Genomic DNA, 25,013 nt, shown 5'->3' with positions numbered 1-25,013 from the left:
CCCAGCAAAGCTGGCTGCCTGGGGAGCCACTCGACCATCGACATCCACATATCTGCAGCTGCCATTCCTGAGGAGTCCCAGAGGAGACCAAATTTCTGTGTCTACTCCACTTCCCTCCTCTTAATCATGCGCCCCACCTAAAAGGTATTTTTCCAAATGAGTAATCTTTAGGGTGCTGCAATCAGGACGAGATCTCTCTCCCTTTACAACAGCATTAGCATATGACTAAAGCCTCCTATGGTTAGCTCTGCAGTGCTTTCAGAGCAGTGTTGAGGTAAACACTTGGCCTCCTCCTTCACAAGTTCTCTGTGGTTGAGGAGCAATATATAAGGAATGATTCATCTGTATCATCCCATAGTTGCTTAGAAGTTGCCGTTTCACAAATACTGTATAAAAAGAACACAGTCAAGTTGTTTTGACATTCGCAGACAGCTTCAACGACACTCAATATTTCTGGAATAAAGGTTGCTTTTCCTCAGGAAAACACGTCTCTTGGCCTAGTCAGAGCAGAGCCCTTCAGTAAGCATGCTCCAGTGTTTACTTCTGTTGTGAATCATAGAATCATAGAACAGTTAGGGTTAGAAAGGACCTTAAGATCATCTAGGTCAACCCCCCTGCCATGGGCAGGGACACCACATAATAAACCGTATCACCCAAGACTCCGTCCAACCGGGCCTTGAACACTGCCAGGGATGGAGCCTTCACAGCTTCTTTGGGCAACCTGTGCCAGTGTCTCACCACCCTCAGTAAAGAACTTCTTCCTTGTATCTAACCTAAACCTCTCGTTTAAGTTTGAACCCGTTACCCTTGTCTTTAGATTAGGAAAGAGTTTGAAACTGATGATATTTAGAACATGGATAGAGGTTGTACTCACACAGGAGATGTTAAATGATGCCTGCAAGCCAGTGCTTTCTTCCAAAGCCTGCTGCTGCCCTTCAGGCTGCTCCTCACACTGTGCATGGCATTTAGCCGTGCCTTGAAGCCAAGTCTAGATCAGTTCTGCAATGAGTAACAACAGGTGTCTTGTTTTCCCATGGAAACTACAAATAATTGCCACAGCAGTGTACTTACCTATGACCCTGAGGGATGCAAATGTAATTCACTCCTGGGCAGTCAATACTGCCTCAAAAATAAACAGTGTGACGTGCTCCCTCCAAGCCATCGTGTGTTATGTGGGCATGGGATGCCTAAAGATATTTCAAGGGAGTTCTGTTCCATGCTGTGTCAATATACAAGCCACGGAGCACTGACAAGACATGAAATAAGGGTATGTGGATACTCTCATGTCTTTCGGTATCTTCACCAGGACAAAGGCCAGCAGCTAATCCATAGAATACACTGAACACTGAATGAAAAACTCATTAGAGAAACCACAATTCACGTGTACATAGAAGGGTTGCAAAATTTAATAAGTTGACTCAGTGAACAATTCAACAATCTTTAAAACGTAAGAGTTAAGAAACAAAGTTTAGGTGACACATTTAGAAAAAGACATTTCTTGTATTACAAATAGATAAAATGAAAAATGTTTGCTCTGGTAAAAAACCAGCGATGCTGGTCCCTGCTTGAAGTGAGAATGCTGTAACAGAACTCTTAAAAAAGAAGCACCTGGAATTACATGACCAGTTTTGAACTGCTCACACTGTAATTTCTTCTCATAGCAGCCTACCAAGTTGCTCTACAGTAAACAAGTTGGGAAAGGTACAGTCCAGTGATAAAGTTGTCTTCTGTCAGCAGAATTCAGAGCCTCGAGTGTAAGCAAAGCAATCTGATACAAGCTCACCTTCCTTCTAGCAACAAGAAACCACTTAATTTACGAAACAAAGAAAACTGTCATGATACTCCAAACAAAGTCAAGGTAATAGGAAATAAGAAAAAAAAAAAAGCAAAATACATTCTAAGGAAGATTCATTCAGGCTAAGCATCACTTTTTATTCCAACCAAAGGGAGATTCTACTAGTGGAGGAACAGTCGGGCCACCAGCCCGGACTGACAGTGTCCCCTCACTGCAGGGCTGACATCTGCTGCTGGCAGCAAACATCCTATGACAGCACGTGTGGGTAACAAGCAGATAACAGTTTCAGGCTCCTCTGTCACTGGACAGAACGCCAGGTAGAGCTTTTGTGCCCAGTAATGGTCACCCATTACTCTGGAGGTACCTATCCAGGAACTGGGAATAGCAGTTTAGAGAACAGAAGTAGCAGATGATGGGTGCTTCCGTACCTCCCATGTTATCCACAAGGACCACAGTGTGAGCTACATGGTGGAGATTCATGGTTACTGTGATCTGAATGAAGCTGCTCAGACAGGCACTTCCACACTGGCATGTTTTAGCCACTTCCAGATCTTCACAAAGGTGAGAAGGTAGGAGATGACAACCATAAGGGATTCTGTTGAACAAGATAAAAAGTGTGAATTCACTACAAAATTAACCAATGTCACTTAAACACAGTGACACACCATATGCACCAGTTGGAAGAAACCCTATTCCAAGATCAGAGATAAGGCAAGTCTGAAATTCTGCCACTTGCGATACTGGACTCGTTAGGAATTAAACACCGCTTTCCAAGACTGACACTTTTAGTGACTGTTTTTAACATGCAACCATGTTACAGACTAACCCCTAAGTACCAAGGACCTGAACTCCAGAAGATGCTGCAACAAGAAGCAGAGAGCTCACACAAATTTTAACAGGCTGGATCACAGTGATACAGAATTAGAGAATTAAAAAAATTAAGAATAATGAGACAACTGGGCATATCTCTGCTCTTCCCTCATGCTAGCCAGGAAGATCGCTGTGTTTCATCCTGGCCTGACAAAGCACCTGTTATTTGCTCCTCACTATCTAACATGAGGAAGTGGTAGTAGCATAAAAACACTGGTTCTAGAGGAAACAGGAGCCTCTTTGCAGTAGTACTACCTTGCAGGCAATAAATTAAGGTTCTTTTGATACACCACTCTTTTTGTCCATCATGTCAATAATAACATCCAGAGACAAGAACAAGAATTGCTTCTTTTTAAATTCACAGCAGAGTGGCATTGTGTTTGGGACACAAACTGTATGTTTTCCCTGAAGTACTCCATCAAGTTAACTTCAGTGTGGGTATCACCAGTGTCCAGCTGTCACTCCAGATTCACACCATAGGTCTCACTGACTCACATCCCGACTACACCTACGTATTCCCAACTCTTTCTATATACCATCATCCACACAGCTAAGACTACTGTGGGGATTTTTTTCACCACCTCTATTTCAGGACACCCTTTTTTCCAATCAGGAAAAGCACAATCACAGCTGATACTTGCCCAGAATGCCACTAGGAAGATTGATGTCCCAACATTTGCTTTTGCATCTTCCCTCCTCCTGTTTTCTTCCTTTCTCAAGGTTTTTATAGCCCATCATCACTCCTGTTTGACATTCTTTGTTACTCTTCACAGCCAGTGAATGTCAGACAGAATGCCTGTTGCCCACTTGTTAGACCTATTTTCTTTTCCATTTAAGATAATAAGGAGCACTCTGACCAATGCTGTCTCCTAATAATAATCAGAGACCCGTAGGCAAGGGGAGTGTTTCCGTTGCCCCTTGTCTCACTGAGGCTCCTGGAGCAGAAAGCCTTTCTTGTCCTGTGTGGTGCCCTTTTTTCCAAGCCTTCTGCATGGGGGCCAGGAGCTGGGGTTATGCCTTAAGTACTCTGGCAATGTAACTGAGCACCAGAATGTGTCTGGTGCTGACAGATTATATTCTCTAGGGAAAAAAAAAAAAAATCAAGCCAAAATGCCACAAACATGATAGAATATTTCAATCGAAATCACTGCAATTTACATGAGGTTGGGAAAGGAGACACGTGGAGTTTAATTACTTTAATAACATCAGCAAGGTCAGAAAGATATGAACCAGAACATTTGGTTGCTCAACTCATTTGCTGGGTGTGCCCTGCATGCTTGTGGACATCTTTAGCACAGGCTTCAGAGTAATTAACCTAGGTTTATGGGGCGCTCCCCACCCCCAAGGGAGGAATGAGCACAGAATGTAGATTAGGAACCCCTTAGGTCTGTGTCTCAGCCCCTTTCTGTACCCATGACTCTTTTCCATCTTCTTGCTCCCTTTCCACCCAGAGGAGGGTGGGAGTAGCAGTGGCTGGTATGGGAAAGATCAGTGGCAGCATGCAGGCAGAGCCATGTGAGCAGTGTGGGGGAAGGTGAGAAAGCTGATACGGAAGAGCAGCCTGGCAAGGACAGTGTTTACTTGGTGAAATAAGATTTTTCAAATTACCTCAGAACTGGGCTTCTCTACCTGAGACAGAACACCCTCACTCCCACACCAAAGGAAATTAACAGCCTAAGGAAAACCTACAGTAGGGAGATGCCTGCAGTTGCTAACACTGACTTCACCATAACATTTGCCCTCTGTGAAGCCACTTCACTGTACCTTTCTAACCCTGCTCAGCTTGTGGAAGGTCCCATCTCCAGCAGGGGAAGACCAATCCGTGGCTACAACTAGAAGCTGTATAGGTAGGTTACCTTTTGCCAACACACGATTTTCACAGAGGAGAAGATAGCAACAGGCTAACAGGTAGCATGCAGCTTTAATGTGAGCACAAGATGAAAAGCAACCATGTCTGAAAGCAATTCCCAAGCTAGAGCCCAACACAAAACATGATCGGTGCCACAAAATCCACTGTAACGTAAGTTCCTCAATACTAAATGCCAAAAGTGGTTCAGGGTTGTAGATCTGATTCTCTTTTACCATAGTTAGGCAAGAATATTCTGTTACAGTACTCCATTTTGTGGATAAAACCATTTCAACCTATAACTTTCTCTAAATGCTTCCACATCACCGATTTCCTGTGTTATCCTGTATAACAAAGGGATGATTTTACAAGTGGAATTCAAAGGAACTTTAACCTTATGATTTTTAATAGGTGAAGAGTAGTAAGAGCAATAGCCACTGACTGGGACGACAACAACAAAAAAACCCTAAAACCCAAACAAGCCAGGAAAGTTTAGACTCAACAGGTTTGAAACAGCATAGGTGCAGTATGTACCCATCATGCTACTCCTACCTGTAATTTATGGTTGCTCTTGCAGCACACTCTAATAAAGTCAATGGTATTTGCAATTGTATGTTGGGAACAAGCGGACTGGGCTGTTCAAAAGGATTTCCAAAGAGATCCAGGCTCTCAAGACAGAGTTTCCTAAAATCACTGGGCAGGAAAGGAAGTTTGTTTCGAGCTGCTGCCAGAAAGCGTAGATGATCTAACTGGCCAATCTTGAACGGCAGCCTAATCAACTCATTGTCATCCAGCTTCAAATTCACAAGTTCTCGCAGCTGGCAGAACTGAATTGGAAGTGCTTTGATTTTGTTCTGGCTCAAGTCCAAGAACTGAAGAGATTTCTGAAGGGTGGAGTTGCACAGAGCCCCACTGAAGGACTCCAGGTGATTGTCGTGCAAAATAAGCTCCTGAAGACAGGTCAGGTCACCAATAGTAGCTGGCAGCTGCTTAATGTGATTATGACTTAGGTCTAGTTTTCGGAGTTTCTTCAAGCAAAGCACACGCACGTCGATACGAGCCAGTTTGCAGTACGAGGCTTGGAGGTGTTCGAGGGAATAAGGGAAGTTTTTGGTGAGAGGGTAGTCCCTTCTTGAAGTTATGATCATTTTTGTCTTAGGTTTTTCAACTTCCGAATTCTTTGCTGGTACCAAAGTTGACAGAGGGAGAGCTTCTGTGTTGGTCCCTTGGTGAGCCAGTCTCACAGCTGAAAGGAAATTCTTTAAATTGCTGGCATTTGCCTACAGGAAAACACAAATGTGGAATTAAAAGTTCTTTACTCTTGTGCTCATTTAACTAACACTTTCTGAACTATTCTGTACATGGATCAGGGGCTACTAACTCAGCAGGGCAATGAAATGGGAAAGGGAAACAAGTCGGGCTTATTAGGCTGATGTGCTGTTTTCAGTATTTAAGAACAAATGGCATGCAATTTGAATGGAAAGTTATGACCTTTCTGAATAATCTAGATCAAGCAAACTGCTGCATTACTCAGAAAAGAAACAAAGCACTGAATTCACAGCTGAAAATAAAGTACAGAACAAACACCTGACACACTGTGATCTTCCTAACCTGTAACATGATAAAGGGGACAGTTTACAGGAACACATGTGGGGAAATCTGAGATCTAAAGAGAAGACAGAAAAGGATGGAAGCTGATGTTAAATGCAACAGACAGAAAGCTTCAAGGCAGGTTAGATAAATGCTTCTGGTCACACAGAACTCTGGTTTGTTGTACCAGAATCAAAGGATAATTACTTGCAGCCCTTCTGCAAAAACTGACCAATTTTGCTTTAGCTGGGATATAATACAATGCCAATTAAGACAGTTAAATTAATGGAGTATCAGATGAATTTTAAATAAAAGTCAAGAAAGCTGTGCTACATTTGTTGTACTGATATAATTAACTTTCATGAACAGGAAGGTGACCAAATATTTCTCTCTAGATTTGCCAGCAAGTCGCTTCTCAAGCTGTGCAGCTGACAGACACTAAGCTATAAAGTGAATTCTAAAATAAAAAGCACAATACGTCCATGCAAGTAAAAGTCGTCTCCTATTGCAGGAAAGAACAAACTTGGAGTTTTGGCATGGCTCAGGGTTGAGAAGTTTGCACTCTGTTCCTAGCTGTAACTTACCCAAACCTAGTGACATTCATTTCTGCACCTGAAAGAAAATTTTACTCTGAAGTGTATTTGATTATACTAAATTGTAGACAACTATCTTATATAATATGCTATAAGCACCTAGCACAACAGAGCAATCGTCTTGGAGACTTCTGGATGCTAATGTGACATAAAGACAATAATGGTCAAACGTATTTGACTGCACCAGTACCCTAAAACTGAAACATCCCATGCACATCTGTCATGGTTTAAGCCTTTTTGGCGGGGGGAAGAAGGAAGGGAGTGAGTGAGTGGCAGCGCGGTTCAGAGATACTGGCTGGGCTTAAACCACGACAACATCTATTCTCTTAACTCCTGATGTGATACCCTCCAGAAATGGGAAAGTTGCACATCAAAAACCTTTGTATCCAAGACCACCAACATTCATTATCTCAGCCGTTCTGAATAAATTAGCCTCAGAATGGTGCCCTAACTACAGGCAAATGTGTCGTATTTCCAAGTGTAATATGAAGCTAACTGAAATTGGAGAAAAAGTCCTCCAGAGCCGTAAAATCAAATGAAATAAATAACTATACATTAAAATGAAGTTACAGGCAATATTTCTTTGCTCTCAAAGCATGAGGCATGACAGATACCTCTATCAAATTTTCTCCACAATACTTCACAAAGACAGTACTGTATCTGTAAAGATGCTGCTGAGAAACCCTGAATACATTGAAAAAATACTAAGGTACACGTAAGAAAAAAAACAACCACAACTCAAACCCAAAGAACTAGTTGGAAGTGCTCAGGATGAAATTTTCTGCCACAAGTCTGAAGTGTCAACCACAGAAAAGAAGCTGGGAAAAGAAGTTAATCTGTGCTGAGCTGATGCCTTACAGGTCTCATTTCAGAGCTAAATGCGTAATGACAAGGCAATCAAGAGATTACATAGATTTTGGACCTTGTGTGCAATGCAGCAGGCACAGGCCTGCTGAAGAGAAAAAAATCCAACACAATGGCTTTTTTTTGCTCCAGGGTTGAATGCTCCAGACCAACATTTCTCAACTTAATTTCTTATGTGGCCAAGTGCAACAAATTGCACCACCTGGCAAAACACAAAGTGGGATTTTACATGCTAGTAGTTGCACGCAATTGGGACAGTCATACCTTTGTACCTGAAATCTCTTTCTTACCAGGACTTTGTCTGTCTTTGAGAGTTGAGAAGCCTTTATGTAATGAAATCATAGAACAGTTAGGGTTGGAAAGGATCTTAACATCATCTAGTTCCAGCCCCCCTGCCATGGGCAGGGACACCTCACACTAAACCATGTCACCCAAGGCTCTGTCCAACCTGGCCTTGAACACTGCCAGGGATGGAGCACTCACAACCTCCCTGGGCAACCCATTCCAGTGCCTCACCACCTTTACAGTAAAGAACTTCTTCCTTATATCCAATCTAAACTTCCCCCGTTTAAGTTTTAACCCGTTACCCCTTGTCCTATCACTACAGTTCCTAATGAAAAGTCCATCCCCAGCATCCTTATAGCCCCCCTTCAGATACTGGAAGGCTGCTATGAGGTCTCCACGTAGCCTTCTCTTCTCCAGGCTGAACAGCCCCAACTTTCTCAGCCTAAAATCATAAAAATCATAAAAGACTAGCAGAAACATCACAGAAAACTTATCAAATATCTTTAATTGCGTTTCTGAATTTGGAGCACTTAAGGGGAATGCACAGTTTTACTTGTTTTGGAAGAATTCAGTGGATTTGGAGCTTGACAGTATTAGGTTCTTGACAGTGTCAGTAACCTGACAGTACCAGGTTAAAATAAGGAGCAAGGATCTAGCCTGCCTGGGGCAAGTCTGGTCATTACCCTAACTCCTGTTTCATTAGATCACCATCCTCATATTAGGAAGAACTTCCAGTATCTAACCTAAATCTCCCCTCTGACAGTTTAAAGCCATTCCCCCCTCTCCTATCCCTACAGGCCCTCGTAAAAGTCCCTCTCCAGCTTTCTCGTTGGCCCCTTTAGGTATTGGAAGCTGCTCTAACGTCTCACAGAAGTCTTCCCTTCTCCAGGCTGAACAACCATATTTCTTCTTAATACATTTATCAATAAATTTTGTTTCCCTTGCTCTCCCCCCCCATTTGTTCAGCCATAAAGCAAGCTCTCTAGGCTTCACTCCATGGCTACACCTCCATGGAACATAATTTGAGCTCACAGAGCTCCAGAGCATGCTGAGATATCTGTAGGCAGATATCTTAATTTCAGGTCTGAAAACAGTGCTAAATACCCCCCACATTACAGCTATTTAATCAAGAAGAAAATTGCCAGCAGCCTTTAAATACCTAGTATGGTACTAAAAAGGAGAATTATAAATTGTATTAATTCACTATGTTGCTCAAGCAGATCTTGCAGCCTGCCCTGAGCTCTGCTTCACTCCAGAAAGACCGTTCTTAGTCCTGGTGCAGTTTAAGCACACCTTGTGCATTTCTCCTTAGGAAGCATTCTGCCTGCGAAGGAGTAAGCTTCACTACTCATGATTACAGCTACTCAGGCTGTACATCACTGAAATTATTAAAGGACCTCCTTCAGGCCAAAGAATCATGTTTACAACAGAAAGTCAAGCTGATTTTCCAAACAAGCAACCAATATTATTTGCTTTTATTTACATATCCTAACTGAGGTTTTAGAAAAGCTCTCCCACTTTCCTCTGCTACAAGGCAACAAGTTTACTGGAACAGGCACAGGAAAAATGAATGTTAATATAGGATTTTTTTGTGAGCTTAATATTATTAAAAACACTTTATAGCTTCCAAATAGATGATGAAGTGTAAATACATTGAGTTCCACTACCAGCTAAATGTTTAAGTGAGATGGTGCATGTACTGCTGATCCATATCATGTGTGTCTCCAGCTTTGACACTGCTTGTCTGCTAATACAAAAGTATTCTTATTTTTTCTTTTTTCATTAGAAAGGCTGTAAACCGTAACTTTTTTTTTTAATGGAATATACAGCTAAGTAGCAAGATATTGTATCAGAGAGATGAAAAGAGTTGTTTCTCTCTAAATAAGCAATAAAGAATAATGTGGAAAACGGACTTTTCCCCCGAAGGGTGCAGGAGGGAGAACCAGAAAGCAACCCAACAAATGAGCTGGGCTCAGCCTTCCTAGCACAAAATGAGTGAGCTCACTCATTTTCTCTTTTTGCTGTCCTTACTGAGGGCACAGAAAGCCAGGCTCCTTCATGCTGCTTCGTTTACATCCATGCCAAAGTTGCGGCAGGTCAAAGACGACTGTCGAAACTAACTCGCTGTGTAGAATCTGTAAGACGGACCCCAGGCACAGAAGGCAGCCAAGGGACCCTCCCCCGAGCCACCTCGACACGGTTTCTCGCACGGGCACGGCACCGATTCCCCGCCGGCGTCCCGGGCCCCACACCCACCTTGCTGAGGCAGACGTCCACGGCGGGCTCCCGGAGGCGAACGGTGGCCTTGCCCTCCTCCACAAACCGGGTGAAGAACCGCTCGATGTTCTCCTGCACCTATGAGGCACAGCGGGCGTTCAGCAGCCGCGGCGGGACGAGAGGCGAGAGGGCCCGCCCCGCCCTCCGGTCCGGTCCCCCCACCGCCGCAGTTCCCACCTTGTAGCGAGCACCGACCCGGTCCCGCGCCGTGCACACCATGAGGTAAACGCCGCCGCCCTGCGCCCGTCCGGGCGGGCGGCCGAGCGAGAGCAGCGCCCTGGTGCCGCGGCCACGACCCCGCAGCCCGCAGGTGGGCAGGAGCCGGCTGACCACCTCCACCTCGCACTGCAGCCGCATCACCGCCCGCCCCGCCGCCGACCAACGGCCCGCTCAGGGGCGGGCGGGGCACGCCGCACCGCGCCACTCGGGGGCCTTCAGCACTGCCGCGCACAGGCGCCCACCGTAATGCCTGGCTCCCGCCATCCCGCCCTCCGCCGCCAGCCCAGGGGCCGCAGGGCCGCCCGGCGGAAGAGCTCGCGGGGCGGGAAGGGAAGAGAGGGCGGTGTTACCGGCGGTACCGGCAGCGCGGGCACCCCAAGTAGCCCTAGTGAGGGGCCCTCAGGAGGCGCTCTGTGGCAGCGCCCCCTAGAGGAGGCCGGCTCGACTCGGCGGGAAGGGTCGAGGGACGGCGGGGGTGAGGGGAGCGCGGAGGTGTTGAGGAGTGCGAGGGGACACGGGGGAGCCGGGGGGACCGGGAGTGTGAGGGGACACGGGGGGGGACACGGGGGAGCCGAGGGGACCGGGAGTGTGAGGGGACACGGGGGAGCTGGGGGGACCGGGAGTGTGAGGGGACACGGGGAGCTGAGGGGACCGGGAGTGCGAGGGGACACGGGGAGCTGAGGGGACCGCGAGTGTGAGGGGACACGGGGGAGCTGGGGGGACCGGGAGTGCGAGGGGACACGGGGGAGCCGAGGGGACCGGGAGTGTGAGGGGACACGGGGGAGCTGGGGGGACCGGGAGTGCGAGGGGACACGGGGAGCTGAGGGGACCGCGAGTGTGAGGGGACACGGGGGAGCTGGGGGGACCGGGAGTGCGAGGGGACACGGGGGAGCCGAGGGGACCGCGAGTGTGAGGGGACACAGGGGAGCACCCAAACAGCCACTCTGGCCCCGATGCCCCTGTGCTTGGTGAGCGCGGCACGCTTCCCGTGCTGGAGGAGCCCAGGCCAGGGGTGAGGAACACGGAACGGGGCAGTCGCTGGCCCAGCCTCAGTGGTGGGGCATGGCTGCTTAGCGGGGCAGGCAGCTCTGTGCTGCAGGTCCAGCACCACAGCCAAATCTTTTGGGCAGTTTCTACAATTGTATGTAATGGAGGAATACAAGTTTTACAAGGAATCCCGTGTTAGTGAAGGTACCGGCTCTCCCAGTGTTCCCTCTGAGGTTCTGCCTAGCAAAGTGTCAGCAGAAATGGCAGCCAGTGACAAAGCATCTCCTCTGGACCCCTGTCCCCAGTATGGCTGGGATGGAGTGGCTGAAGGGGGCTTTGCTGCTAGAATTGGCTTAGGTAGAGCCACTAGGAATGAGTGATGGGCATTCAGAAACCAAGCTTGGGTAAAAAGCCATGGTCACCCACTGCAAGATATGGTTGCCATGTGGTTGACTAAGATGCCAGTGACACCCTGTGAGGCCTTATGAAAAACTAATTGCCAAAACAACAGGGGAAAATTCAATAACATGAAAAATTTGAAAAAAGAATTTGCAATATGAAAGTGGTTTGGTAGAGGGCAGGTCGGGAATGTCCTGTTACAAAGCAGCCTTCCAGTACCTAAAGGGGCCAAACAGAAAGGTGGAGAGGGGCTTTTGACAAGGACATGTAGGAATGGAAGAAGGGGGAATGGCTTTAAACTGACAGAGGTAGATTTAGATCAGGTATTAGTAAGAAACTCTTCCCTTTGAGGGTGGTGAGGCGCTGGCACAGGTTGCCCAGAGAAACTGTGGCTGCCCCATCCCTGGCAGTGTTCAAGGCCCGGTTGGATGAGGCTTGGAGCAACCTGGTCTAGTGGAAGGTGTCCCTGCCTGTGGCAGGAGAGTTGGAATGAGACTAGATGGCCTCTAAGGTCCTTTCCAACCCAAGCCATTCTGTAATGCTATGATCTCTGACAGTGAAATGGCAGCACTTGGGAAAACTTGCTCTGGGCTGGGATACAGTAGAAACTGGGACAATACCATAGAATCTGAGAGAACTCCTGGCTCAAAGGCACTCACCAGGTGGAAACTAACCTGCATGCATGGAGTTTGCTGCAGGGTGGCAGCAGGTGAGGACAAGGTGAGTGAGGACAGCAGCACCGTGGTCTCAACTGATCCCCTGCGAAACAGCATCAGTTCTCGCTGCAGTAGCCAGCACTGGGGAAACAAAATAAAATCCATGAGTCCTTTCAGTACTTTATTTAAGGACAAGGCTTAGGGTTTTAAACTTGCTTTGTCGTTTTTAGGAGCCAACTATTTTTACTGGCATCAGAGCACGCGAGCCCAGAACGCCACTGCGCTGGGCCGCCAGCAGGGGGCGGTGCGCGCAGATGCCGTGGTGTTCCAGCAGGAGGCGGTAATGTGTCGGGTCCTCTCGTGTTGAAAAGGCGGTGCCGCGGCGCTCCGGCAGGAGGCGGTGTGTGCCGGACCCTTGTGTCCCCTGCTCCGGCAGGAGGCGGTGTGTGCCGGGCCCGTGTGTCCCCTCGGGGGCAAAACGCGGGTCCGTCGGCGGTTCGTGGGGAGGCGGTGCGGGTGCGTGTGCGGGTGTCAAAAGGAACCCGCGTCTCTCTGTGTTGCCCAGGCTACGCTGCAGTGGCTATTCACAGGCGCGATCCCGCTACTGACCGGCACGGGAGCTTTGACCTGCTCCGTCTCCGACCTGGGCCGGTTCACCCCTCCTTAGTCAACCTGGTGTGCCCCAGCTCCCCGGGGCTCACCATATTGATGCCGGCCTTAGCGCGGACGCCCGCTCGGCATAGCGCACTGCAGCCCAGAACTCCTGGGCTCAAGCGATCCGGCGGGCTCAGCCTCCCGAGTAGCTGGGACTACAGGCGCGCGCCACCGCGCCCGGCGGTTGGGGGAGCCGCGCTGCCGCCCCTAGACCCGGCACAGCGCTGACGTCAGGAGCGGAGGGCGGGGAAGCGGGCGCGCCGCGGTGCAGGGCGGGACGCCGGGCAGGGGTGGTCAGCGTGTGCGCGGGCCGCCATCTTTCTCTCTGCGGAAGGAGGACGGCGGCAGCATGGGGCACCAGCAGCTCTACTGGAGCCACCCCAGGAAGTTCGGCCAGGGCTCCCGCTCCTGGTCAGTATGCACCCCGGAGGTCCTCCAGGGGGTCGTTTGGCCTGCCGTGGCCTGCCGGGCCTCCTGCGGTAGTTCTCTCACTCTTTATCTCTCATTTCCTTTCTGCCGCTCGCCGCCATTACTCCCCCGACCGGCCTTGCTCTCTTCTTCCCTCACAGCCGCGTGTGCTCCAACCGCCACGGCCTCATTCGCAAGTACGGGCTGAATATGTGCCGGCAGTGCTTCCGCCAGTACGCCAAGGACATCGGCTTTATCAAGGTAAGCGCCGGCAGCGGGAGCACCTCTCCTGTGAGGAATGGCTGAGAGAGATGGAGTGTTTGAGCCTGGAGAAGAGAAGGCTTCAGGGAGCCCTTATTGGAGCCCTTTAGTTCTTAAAGAGGGCCTGTAAGAAACACGGGGAGACACTTTTTAGCAGGGCTTGTTGTGATAGGGCAAGAGTAATGGTTTTAGATTAAAAGAGGTGAGATTCAGGCTGGCTGTGAGGAATAAATCTTTTACAAAGAGGGTGTTGAAATACTGGCACTGGTTTCCCAGAGAGGTTGTGGATGCGCCATCAAGGCCAGGCTGGATATGTTTGTGGACAAGCTGATCTAGTTGAAGGTATCCCTGGTTATTGCAGGGGGCTTGGGCTACATGGGTTTTTGTCATGGTTTAGACCCAGTCAGTAACTTGGCAAGATGTAGCTGCTTGTGCACAGCTTAATACAGTTTAATAACTAAAAATGTAGTAATAATGGGAAATACCAATAATAATAGGAAATGAGAAAAAATGAAAGCTCAGAAAATGCAGGTGATACATGGTGCAACTGCTTAGCACCCGCTGACTGATACCCAGCCTGACCTGAGCAGCAATCAGTCCCTTCCGGCTAACTCCCTCCAGTTTATATACTGGGAGTGACCTGCTGTGGTATGGAATGCCCCTTTGGCTGGTTTGAGTCAGGTTTAAAATCACTGATAGCTGAAATCAGGACACCTCTGAAGGTCCCTTCCAACCCAGACTGTTCTATGATTGTGCAGGAGGGTTGTGTGTATCTTTTCCACTGACTCATCTTGTCTTTCTTACTGTCTCGCAGCTGGACTGAGCACCAGGAGGATGAAGCTGTGGCCAGAAGCTCCCAGGGCTTCCCTGGGCCTCCCTGACACGTCTGCAGCATCTTGGCACAGCTCTAATCAATAAATAGTCTTTCCATCTGGCTGATGTGTGTATGTTTGCCTTTTGTAAAGGTTCTGATGGCTCTGGGGCTTCTAATAGCTTACAGTGGCGCTTTGCGGGGGTGTGCTGCTCTGGGGATAGGTCTAAAGGAGCCTGCCATGCTGTTCTCAGTTACCTACACAAACCTGGGTGGTCTTAAGAGTGCTGATGCTCGTGTGATGCCCCTGAGTCTTTAGGCTTGTGAGCGGTGCAGTAGAATGGTCCTGTTAAAATGGCCAGGCATGAATGGCTTATGTAGAAACAGGTGTTGCGGCATGTTTGTTGTGTGGAACTGTACTTCAAGCTCTGTACACAAGCCTGCCTTGCTTGTTGGGAGATTAATTGCTTCAGTGTGTTGGAAAAATTACAATTGATACCAGATACGGGGAATTAATGTGGTTGGAGCCACATCTCCCATTTCAGATGGAAAGAGGACCTCATTTCCTGAGGTGTCCAGGCATTTAAAGTTGTGGTGTAATAGGTCTGAAGATAGTTGAGTTTATAAAAAACCCACCAGTGTGCCAGAGGCCTGGAGTTGGGCTTGCTTTTTCTGTCCACAGGGACTGTAAGTGTCAGGGTGCTGTCCTGCCGTTGAGGCTTGTCACTGTGTGAGATCACTGACTAGATGAATGTTTCAGTGATGCCTGAAATGGGAAGTGGGCCGGTCCCTTCCACCCTGTGTGCTCTGGATCTCATTTGGGAATTCCTAATTGCTTTGCTTTTGTCTCAGCGGTTACTGAATTAAACTGAACAATGGTGGTGAGGAGGTAATAGGGGCAAACTCAGGTACTGGCCCAGAGCCTGGAGCATTTATTCTGAGGTGGTAAAGTCTTCCTCCTGATGCAGAGAGCACCATCCCCTCGTCTTTGTTGAGCACCCAGATGAACTGAAGTGTGTGGATCCTGTTGTGGTTTCTGTGGTAAAATAGTTCCTGCTGGCATAAGCTCACCACTGAGCTAGCAGGCAGGCAGGCCTCACCTCACAGCTTTGGGCCTTCAGTGAGCTTTAGTGTCAAACTTTCTGTGAGGAACTTCGGCACATGCAGCTGCCAGGCAGGGGTTAGAGGTGTGTGGGGATAATGCTGTGGCTTGGCAGCAGCAGCAGCATGGAGCCCAGAGTGCTTTTTCCCCAGCTGGCTGGATGAACTTGGGCTAGTACTGTGCTGCTATGGAAGCTGGTGACTGGTTTAGGACTTAGTAGCCATCCAGTACTAAAGTGGCTGACAAGAGGCCCTGGAGAGGGACTTTTGACAAGGACATGTAGGGACAGGGCAAGGGGGAATGGCTTTAAACTGCCAGAGGGTACATTTAGATCAGATACTAGGCAGAAGTTGTTCCCTGTGAGGGTGGTGAGGTGCTGGCACAGGTTGCCCAGAGAAGCTGTGGCTGCCCCATCCCTGGCACTGTTCCAAGGCCAGGTTTGGATGGGGCCACCTGGTCTAGTGGAAGGTGTCCCTGCCTGTGGCAGGGGGACTGGAACAAGAAGGTCTTTAAAGTCCCTTCCAACCCAAACCATTCTGTGACCATGCTTGACCTTGTGCTCACCAACAGGGAAGGGCTTGTTGAGAATGTGGTACTCCAGGGCAGCCTTGGATGCAGTGACCACGAGATGGTTGAATTTGAGATCCCCAGGAGAGTGAGAAGAGCGTGTAGCAAGCTCACTGCCCTGGACTTCAAAAGAGCAGACTTTGGCCTCTTCAGGAGCCTGCTTAGTAATGTTCCATGGGATATAGCCCTGGAGGGCAGGGGGGCCCAAGACTGTTGGTTGATATTCAAGGATCACCTGCTGCAAGCTCAGGAGTGCTGCATCCCAACCAGAAGGAAGTGCGGCAGGAGGGCCAGGAGACCTCCTTGGATCGATAAGGAGCTGCTGAGGAAAATTTAAATGAAAAAAGAGGCTTATAAAAAGTGGAAGCAAGGACAGGCAGCCTGGGTAGAGTACAGGGATGTCATCCGGGAAGCTAGGGGCCAGGTTAGGAAGGCTAAGGCCCAGTTAGAATTAAACTTGGCTAGGGATGTTAAGGATAAGTTCGGGCTGTTCAGCCTGGAGAAGAGAAGGCTGCATGGAGACCTCATGGCAGCCTTCCAGTATCTGAAGGGGGCCTACAGGGATGCTGGGGAGGGACTCTTCGTCAGGGACTGTAGTGACAGGACAAGGGGTAACGGGTTAAAACTTAAACAGGGGAAGTTTAGATTGGATATAAGGAGGAAATTCTTTCCTGTTAGGGTGGTGAGGCACTGGAATGGGTTGCCCAGGGAGGTTGTGAGTGCTCCATCCCTGGCAGTGTTCAAGGCCAGGTTGGACAGAGCCTTGGGTGACATGGTTTAGTGTGAGGTGTCCCTGCCCATGGCAGGGGGGTTGGAACTAGATGATCTTGAGGTCCTTTCCAACCCTAAGTATTCTATGATTCTATTGTCTGAAACCTAATTTAATGAATCATGGAAAAACATTTGGTAAGTAACACAAAATAAATGTGAGAATGTTATTAAACCAACTAGTGGCATGGATATATACATCACTGCACAGGCTTTGGAAACAAGGACAGGGATCCTGGGAAGAGCACAGTTGTTCTGTCTGGTTATGTAGGGGTGGGGTCAGGAAGGCTAGGGCACAGCTGAAACTGATCTCGGGAAGGGATACACAGAATAATGAGGGCTTCTGCAAGTATGTCAGCCAGAAACAGTAAGGTTTTTTAGTTTAAAAGAGGGTTGATTAAGGCTAGATGTACGGGAGAAATATTTTACCATGAGGGTGGTGAACCACTTGGCACACGTTGCCCAGAGAGGTGATCCATGCTTCATCCCTGGAAATATTCAAGGTCAGACTGGACAGAGCTCTGAGCAACCTGATCTCATTGATGGTGGGCAGGGGGCTTGGTCTAGATGACCTTCAAAGTCTCTTCCAACCCAAACTATTTGTGATCTGGGGAGATGTGTGTTGTTTTTATCCTAAGAGCTGCTACCATGGCTTCATTGCAAGGGGACTAAACTCAGCCAACTACAGGGAAGGAACAGGAAGTCCTGGAACACCAAATAAGATCAATTCGTAGTTCAAGCCTGATACAAAGATTCAAAGATAACTATGGTGATGTCTTGCTCAGAGGATTTCCATCTTCCCATTGCCTTGGGCAATGCTGTTAGCCTGAACAGATTTCTGCAAGAGTTTCTACATTCTAGCAATGCACCAGTTCTCACAAAGCCATGCAGACTGTTGTGGTGTGCCTGCGGTAGCCTGGGAGGATGACAATAAGAAAGCAGTTCCTCTTGGAACCAAAGGCAGCCCTGTGTGGCTCAAAGGGATGCAGATGTGGGGTTGCCAGCGGAGCTCTGGCTGGTACTAGTCCAGGTTTGGTACTGGCCTGGGGAAGAGTCAGCTGTGCTGCCGCTGAAGGACATTGTTGGGCCTCTCACTCTTTGAATAAGAAATGATTAAATCTCTGGTTCCTATCTGGAAACTCCTCAGTGTAAAGGTGAGCTTCTACACTAAATAAATACTAATAAAAAGATTCAGTTCCTCTAGCAATTGTTTTTAGTTCTTTTCTCCAGTTTCCACTGATGTACACAGGGAGGTGAATCCTTGGGGTGTGTTTGTCTTCAGCATGGTTCTGAGTGACTCTCGCTGAGGAAGCATAAGTCTTTTGTTATTAAGTATTATCTGAAATTATGCTACAGTCAGAAAGATTTGTTAGGTTTGCTGCTGGTTGCTCCTGATCCCCAGCAGAGAATGCAGAGCTGTGGTGCAAAAGCTGGTCTCAGCAGCTGATGTGAATGGCCATGAATGCTGCTGAGGGGCTGCAGAGGTGAAGGAGCTGGTAGCACTCGGTTAAGCTGTTGTGTGGGGGCAGCATACTGACAGCAGGGAGAAACTAGATGACTTGCACCAAGGGTTAGTGTTAAAGGTAGTAGTTTCCAACACCTGAACTTGTAAGCAGTCATGCTTCCTCTTACTGTGAAAGATGCTTCTCATTTTTACTCACACTCTTTTCAGATACCTTGTGACTGTAATGTAAAATTTCACTGAAATGCAGAATCAGCAAAGATGTAAAACAGGAGGTGAGGTTCTTTGCAGTTCTGTCCCGGGTTCAGCAGTAGCAGTCATTTTTTCTCCTTCTTAGCAGCTGGTGCAGTGCTGTGTTTTGACTTTCTGCTTGGGAACAGCGCTGATAACACCGATGTTTTTAGTTACTGCTCACATGTTTGGTCTGACCAAGGACTTTCTGAGCCTCATGCTCTGCCAGGGAGGAGGGGAAGTCAGGAGGAAGCAGAGACAGGACGCCTGACCCAAACTAGCCAAAGAGGTATTCCATACCACAGCACGTCATGCCCGGGATGTAACTGAGAGTTACCCGGAAGGGCTAGTTCACTGCGGGGCTGGATGAGGTATCGGTCGGTGCTTGGCTGGGCTGGGTATTATCAGTTGGCGGGTGGTATTGTATTCTCTTCCCTTGTTATCTCCTTTGTCATTATTATCATTGGTGGTAGCAGCAGTGGTTTGTGTTATACCTTAGTTACTGGGCTGTTCTTATCTCGACCTGTGGGAGTTACATGCTTTCGATTCTCCTCCCCATCCCTCTGGGAGCCGGGGGGAAGAAAAGGGTGGGGGGGAGTGAGAGAGAGACTGCGTGGTTGGTTTATGGCTGACTGGGTTTAAACCACGACAAGTTCCCACTTCTGGAATCTGCACAGAGCTGTGTTCAACTTGGCCTCCTACTACCCACAACTGTCCTTGTGGTACTTCCTAATAGAAAATGTCTGTGTTCCTGTCCCCACGGATGTCTTGGTGACAGGAGGATGCCGCCATGCTGGATACCAGCCTAAGATGTTTGAAAATAGCAGCAATGTTAGAATTATTTGGACTCTTGGAGCTGCAAGACACATTCAAGTCTGGTAGTGAGTTGTGGATATCTGTCTCTCTTTCTTGAGCAAAGCTCCTTTCTGATGGTAAAATGGCTTTGGAGGCACCTTCTTTCTCGAACCTGTGTGCGTGTTGTTGCCTGGCAGGGAGCTGTGGTGCTCTAAAGTAGCTGAGGATCTGGTCCTGAGAGCTAAGAGCCAGAGCACCTGCGTTACCTACATGATGGGAAATAGTAATAATAAAAAAATCCCAAATAGTACCAGATAGCTGGGGATAGCAATTGAAATGCAGCTTCCTATTTGAAAGAAAAGCTGAAATATGTTTTTGAATTACCTTGCTCACATTAAAATACCTAAATTGTCACCTTGTAATTTTGCAAATGCTTTAAATGTTCTTGCTTTTCTTTATTCTATTGCTCCCATCTTGTAAGTCTAGTGGGAAGGTGATGTAGTACAAACTGTAATGTCTTTTTACCTTATTGCTGCCTTAACTTGGTATTTATTGCCCAGTATAGAACAAAGACTAGGTGCCAAAACCTTGAATTTCCCGAGCTCATTGTTAAAATTGCATTTTGTTTCTTTCTAAAGCTGATGGTTACAGTCTCTGAAGGTACGCAGATGTGAAGCTCTAACTTATTTGGAAGCAAAGTGATTTGTAAAGAGCTGTTGATTCCCCTAAAGAACAGTTAAAATCAAAATACTCTTCAAGGACTTCGCATTAATGGTGAACAACTAATACATGTTTTCCTGTAGGGAAATAACATTGCCTACTTAGAGCCAAGTAAAAGATAGTGATGTCTTAGCATTCAAAGAGATGAAACTCTAATTGCTGAAATAGAGTTTACAGGGGATTTTGACTGTTGAAAAAACACTAAATTGCATTGGATTATGCACCAGACAAAGTCTATGGTTCTTGGAGGCTCTAGGAGGAATTTGCAAGGCTATGGGTAAAACATTGGCTTTTAAACTCATCCTTAGGCTAGAGAAATGAAGCTGTTTGACATGCTCAGATAGGAAAAAATTGTAAGCTGTGGCTGCACAGGTATTGTGAAAGCCTGTGACTTGTGATGACCCTCCCTCCTGCATGCAGAGGTGGTCTTTGACTCACTGAGATCTAGTTTATTGCAGTGGCGTGGCTTGTGGGACAAGGCTGGGGGTGGTGCTCAGGCTGTTTTCCTACTTGCAGCATCTCAAGGTGAGTGCCAGGCCCAGCAAGGTGGATCCCCATCACCTGGATCAGGATCCAGCTCCTTGCCCTTATTCAGGCTGCTCCTTTGCCATGGGGTTCAGTTCTCGAGATGTGAAACTGTGGTAACACTTCCTGCAACATGAGATGTGTTGAAGCAGGGACAGCAACTTGTGGATATTCCCAGTATTGACATTATTGAATTCCTGCAAGGAGCAAGCTCCACTTGTGGCTGTTTGATGGCTGCTTCAACATGTGTCAGCTGCAGGCAGTGCTTGGAGAGGAGGACACTGAGCTTAAAGCTGTTTGTCACTCCATTCCCAAGCTAAGAGGAAGGGACCTGGAGTGTTTGGCTGTGGTTGCTTTGAGCAGGCACAGAGTGAGAGCTTCTGCTCCAAATGCAGCTTTGAGTGCCTCTGGTTCTTGTGTCTGCCAGATGTCGGTCAAGTGGCACAAGGCTCAACCAGGAGAGATGCAAGGGATGTCTGGTCCAGGTGTGGGAGGTGGTCCAGCTACTGCCCATGTGAAGGTCCTGTGTTCCTCTGTGGTAGGCCAGTGGGCCACCCCATGCCGGCTCTGCAGGTCACTGGCGATGGCACCTTGTGTTGCTGAGGTGTAATGCCAGGCAGGCTTCCTTCAAGAGTGACCCTGGACAGTGCAGCCCCTTGCCCTGGTCTGTGCCAGGGAGAGGTTTGTGGCAGAGTATGGATTTCCAGCTCCAAAGGCACAGGGGTTTCTGCCATGCCTGAACAGATACAGCTTCAGCTGTATAGCTGAGTGGTGTGTGCAGGAAAACTCAGTGCAGCAGTCTGTGTCTGAGTGTAGAAGCTAGATGGCACAGTCTGCCTGCAGTTTGTGTTGTTGTGAGGGTGCTGGAGCGGCTGTGTCCAGAAATACAAGACTTTCTTGGTAAGTTGTAGCATGCAGGGAATTTGTCCTATCAGTGTTTTGTCCTTGCTTTCTTTTGAGAAATCTCTGCGTTTGGATCCTTGCTATGGCAGGATTGGGGCATAGTCCGTGCCTCTGCCCTTCTCCTTGCTCCTGCTTGGGTCCCGTGTGACTGTGGTGGTGTCACAAGTGTGATGTAGAATCATAGAATGGTTTGGGTTGGAAGGGACCTTCAAGACCATCTAGTTCTCAAGATGCCTCCAAGCCCCATCCAGCCTGGTCTTGAACACTTCCAGGGACGGGGCAGCCACAGCTTCTCTGGGCAACCTGGGCCAGTGCCTCACCACTCTCACAATAAAAATACCCTTACATCAACTGCAATTCCAGATCTTGCCTTTCCTTCTGGTTTTGTGGTCATACCCCTCCCTGCAGGCTTGGGCTCAGCTTCACTGCCAGCCTCGTGCTTTGGTCCTGCACATGTTGTAATTTATTTTGGGGAGAAAGATTTAAGACATACCCACAACATGAAAGTGCTGTTTATCACTAGTCAGGTCATCTCTGACTTTCTCCAACTTAATGCTGAGCTCATCTGCTTCTTTACAAGGTTGTGTCGAGCTATCCCCATCTTTGCCGGCACCACAACTAGCCCTCAACTTCAGGGCATTTATACATAAATATATTGAAAAGTCTAACTTGCATCTATGTGTCACTTCATGTGGTTAAAAGCCATGCTTAGTGCTAGGATAATGCTCTCTGCTTGTGGGAGAGCATCACTGCTGTGCCCGCATCTGTCCATAGCTCTGATAGCATCAAAGCCACAGCAGATTTTGGGAAAATACATGGATTTCTCAGCCCGATTTCTGCAGGTGGCCAACACCAGGGAGGCTGGTTCTGCAGCACTGCTCAGTGTTGCAGGCTCCTGATTTACAATTTTGTTTGCTCCTTTAGCACAATCTCCTGCTAACCCTGCCCCATCCCAGCACTTGGATGAACCTCCCAGGGACAGAGATGCAGCACCCACTGCACTGCCTGTGCAGCCACGCTTCTGCTCCAAGTGTTTAATAATGTGGCAAGATGAGCATCTAGGAAACCCCAGGCAGATGGGATTTGGCTGGCTGTGTGGTGAGCAGAAGTGCTTCTAAATAAAACATTTTCAAAGACTGGCATTAGGCATCAGTGGCTCTCTAATTCGCGTCGCTTGTTGGGAGTGTGTGTTCATCACATACAATGTTTATTTATGGCATGTAAAATCTATTTCAATCAAATAATTTCCATAACTGAATATTTATGCCAACATCAACTGAATGCTCCTTGACTAAACTGAAAACTATTTATTCAGTTATAAATGTTTACTTGTTTAGTGTTAAAACTGCTTTAAACAAACTTAAAAATCAAATTGATGTCTTCCCCGTTAGCAGGATTTCTGCTGTATTCTAGACATCAGCTTGCTGAGCGATGTATGATATTTTATTATAATCTCGGTTCAAATAGCCTCTGTATATATATGCCTTCTAATAGCACAGGTTGCCTGAAGAAGCTGAGGCTGCCTAATCCCTGGTGGTGTACAAGGCCAGGTTGGATGGGGCTTTGGGCAGCCTGGTGTAGTGGAAGGTGCCCCTGCCCATGGCAGAGAGGTTGGAACTGGGTGAGCTTTAAGGTCCCTTCCAACCCAAACCATTGTACCATTCAACAATGATTCTATGCTCAGAGTGCTGACTAGACTTGGAGCAGAGCTGCTGCCATTCTCAAATATCTTGGTCTTGCAATGTCAGATCGGTTACAACAGCACTTCATTGTACCAAATGCTCAGCATTAAGTATTAAATAATACTGTGCTGAGAAAACTCCAGGTCTCTGCCTCGTTGTTGGTAGTGCAGTCCAGGAGACTCTCCTAATTAGGATGAGTCCTGAAGCGTGAGAGTTTGGAAAATGTGTTTATGCCCGAGGGAGCATGTTGTATTTGGAGCTTGTGAAGCAGATGGGTTTATACACCTTGAAGGGAAACCTGCATGTTTTCTATGCGTGCTTCCCATGGGACAGCTAGTACCCGGGTCAGTAAGTGAGCCCCAGCCACTGTGACTCATTGTGCATTAATCAAACAGGGGCTGAAAACCACGCAGAGACAGAGCATCATCCTGCACTTCTGTGTGTGTATCTGTGTGCCCCCACCTGTGATTTTCCTGTGAGCTCTTGTCAGAATGTGAAGCTGGACTTGCTGTGGTTTGCAAGATGCACCATGTTTCTCCTTTCTTTTTTGAGCAGCAGGGGGGGTAAGTGGTGGCAGGGACAGAAATCGGGCCTGCTGCATTTGCAGAGGAGCTGCATCCAGCTCAGGTCTGTGTTTTGGGAGGAGAGAATTAAAAAAAAGGCTCAGGCTGCCCCCTCCTCTCCTTCTGTGCAGCTTCAGCTGCCCAGCTTTATCCCACAGCCCTGTTGCTGCCTTTGCAGCCTGTGGATTTCTACCATTTTCTTCTGGCACCAGATCAGAAGAGGCTTGTTGGGCTGTGGTAGTGGCTTACAGTTAGTATTTCATCAGAGCAAAGAGACATGGGAGTGAGGGACCCTTTTTACTGCACAGACAGCTGTTGGCTGAATAAAAACAACTCTGCAAACACTGTTGTCATGCTTCCCCCAGCCCTATGCGGGAGGGGCTCTTCAGTGAGCTCTGCAAAGGGAAGTCCGTGCCAAAGCTAAGGATTTCTTGGATGTCACCTGGCAAAGAGTATAGCTAAAGTCCTGCCTCTGGTTAAAGCTTCACGCTTTGCAGCGGGGTTTTGCTTATTTAGCACTGTCTCCTTGCTGTGCTCAGCCTTGCTTTTCTCTATCCTGTGCCTGCAGTAATTGCAAAATTGGGATTTCAAACAGAAAACGTGAGAATTTTAACTAGGATTTCACATATGCTGAAGAAATTCCTTCCTAACCAAACACCTGGGATCCTAACGTGTCTGCACTGCCTTCTGATGGCTTAATTACCGTTTGCTTCTCTGTTAGCTCTCTTGTAATGATAGGAAAAATGTTACCTTGCTCAGAGCAGCAGGAGAAACCCAGCAGACCATCCTTGGGGGCTTGGCTTTGCTCAGGACCACTTTTTTTTAGCTGGCTTTCTTGAAGATCTGGGAACACACATACATACTTTTGTGTGTATGCAGGCATTGTTTATCACCACTTTGATTGCGTATACTGCGGGTAAGCACTGTACAAACCCTGGCAAATAAATGGTCTGTGGCTTAGAAGAGCAGAAAATCCTCTGGAGTTATGCCCCGAGTTTACGGCATCTTGTTTGCAACACCAGTGTGCTCACACGAGCCATAAAACTTGGTTATGTTTCCCTTGCTCTTTCCCAGTGTTTGATGTAAGGTGTCACAGCAGCTGGTGACACAAAATCAATGCCTAGCGCAGTTCTCCCAAGTGTTCATCCCAGCATGTGTTGGGACTGCGGCTGGGAGCTCG

At 47.9% G+C, this 25,013-nt stretch overlaps 3 protein-coding genes across 7 annotated transcripts; 2 read left to right on the top strand and 1 right to left on the bottom strand.

Moving 5' to 3' along the window:
- Window positions 1-1,388: 1,388 nt before the first annotated feature.
- On the bottom strand, window positions 1,389-24,603 carry LRR1 (leucine rich repeat protein 1). Of its 4 annotated transcripts, XM_065684222.1 has the most exons (6): window positions 24,584-24,603; window positions 17,382-17,440; window positions 12,400-12,522; window positions 10,100-10,198; window positions 5,064-5,791; window positions 1,389-2,390 (listed from the first exon to the last, which is right to left on the bottom strand). In XM_065684222.1, the coding sequence occupies exons 2-6, from the start codon at window positions 17,436-17,438 to the stop codon at window positions 2,138-2,140; spliced, it is 1,260 nt and encodes a 419-aa protein (XP_065540294.1). In that variant the 5' UTR covers window positions 17,439-17,440; window positions 24,584-24,603; the 3' UTR covers window positions 1,389-2,137. The 4 variants fall into 4 exon arrangements, with proteins under 4 accessions (XP_065540294.1, XP_065540295.1, XP_065540296.1 ...); XM_065684223.1 differs by lacking the exon at window positions 17,382-17,440; XM_065684224.1 differs by lacking the exons at window positions 17,382-17,440; window positions 24,584-24,603 and having other exon boundaries at window positions 5,064-5,757; window positions 12,400-12,482.
- LOC136016660 (uncharacterized) lies at window positions 10,633-13,263 on the top strand. 2 transcript variants are annotated; one of them, XM_065684225.1, is made up of 3 exons: window positions 10,633-10,814; window positions 12,283-12,445; window positions 12,612-13,263. In XM_065684225.1, the coding sequence occupies exons 2-3, from the start codon at window positions 12,408-12,410 to the stop codon at window positions 13,261-13,263; spliced, it is 690 nt and encodes a 229-aa protein (XP_065540297.1). In that variant the 5' UTR covers window positions 10,633-10,814; window positions 12,283-12,407. The 2 variants fall into 2 exon arrangements, with proteins under 2 accessions (XP_065540297.1, XP_065540298.1); XM_065684226.1 differs by lacking the exon at window positions 10,633-10,814 and adding an exon at window positions 11,240-11,351.
- RPS29 (ribosomal protein S29) lies at window positions 13,326-14,638 on the top strand. The gene is made up of 3 exons (XM_065684227.1): window positions 13,326-13,446; window positions 13,605-13,704; window positions 14,519-14,638. Exons 1-3 carry the CDS (start codon window positions 13,385-13,387, stop codon window positions 14,525-14,527), a joined length of 171 nt encoding a protein of 56 aa, XP_065540299.1. The 5' UTR covers window positions 13,326-13,384; the 3' UTR covers window positions 14,528-14,638.
- Window positions 24,604-25,013: the final 410 nt, after the last annotated feature.

Source organism: Lathamus discolor, chromosome 6 (genome assembly GCF_037157495.1).
Source record: "Lathamus discolor isolate bLatDis1 chromosome 6, bLatDis1.hap1, whole genome shotgun sequence".
Taxonomy (NCBI): domain Eukaryota; kingdom Metazoa; phylum Chordata; class Aves; order Psittaciformes; family Psittacidae; genus Lathamus; species Lathamus discolor.
Note: the sequence above shows the minus strand (reverse complement) of the source record. Positions and strands in the feature narration are given on the sequence as shown.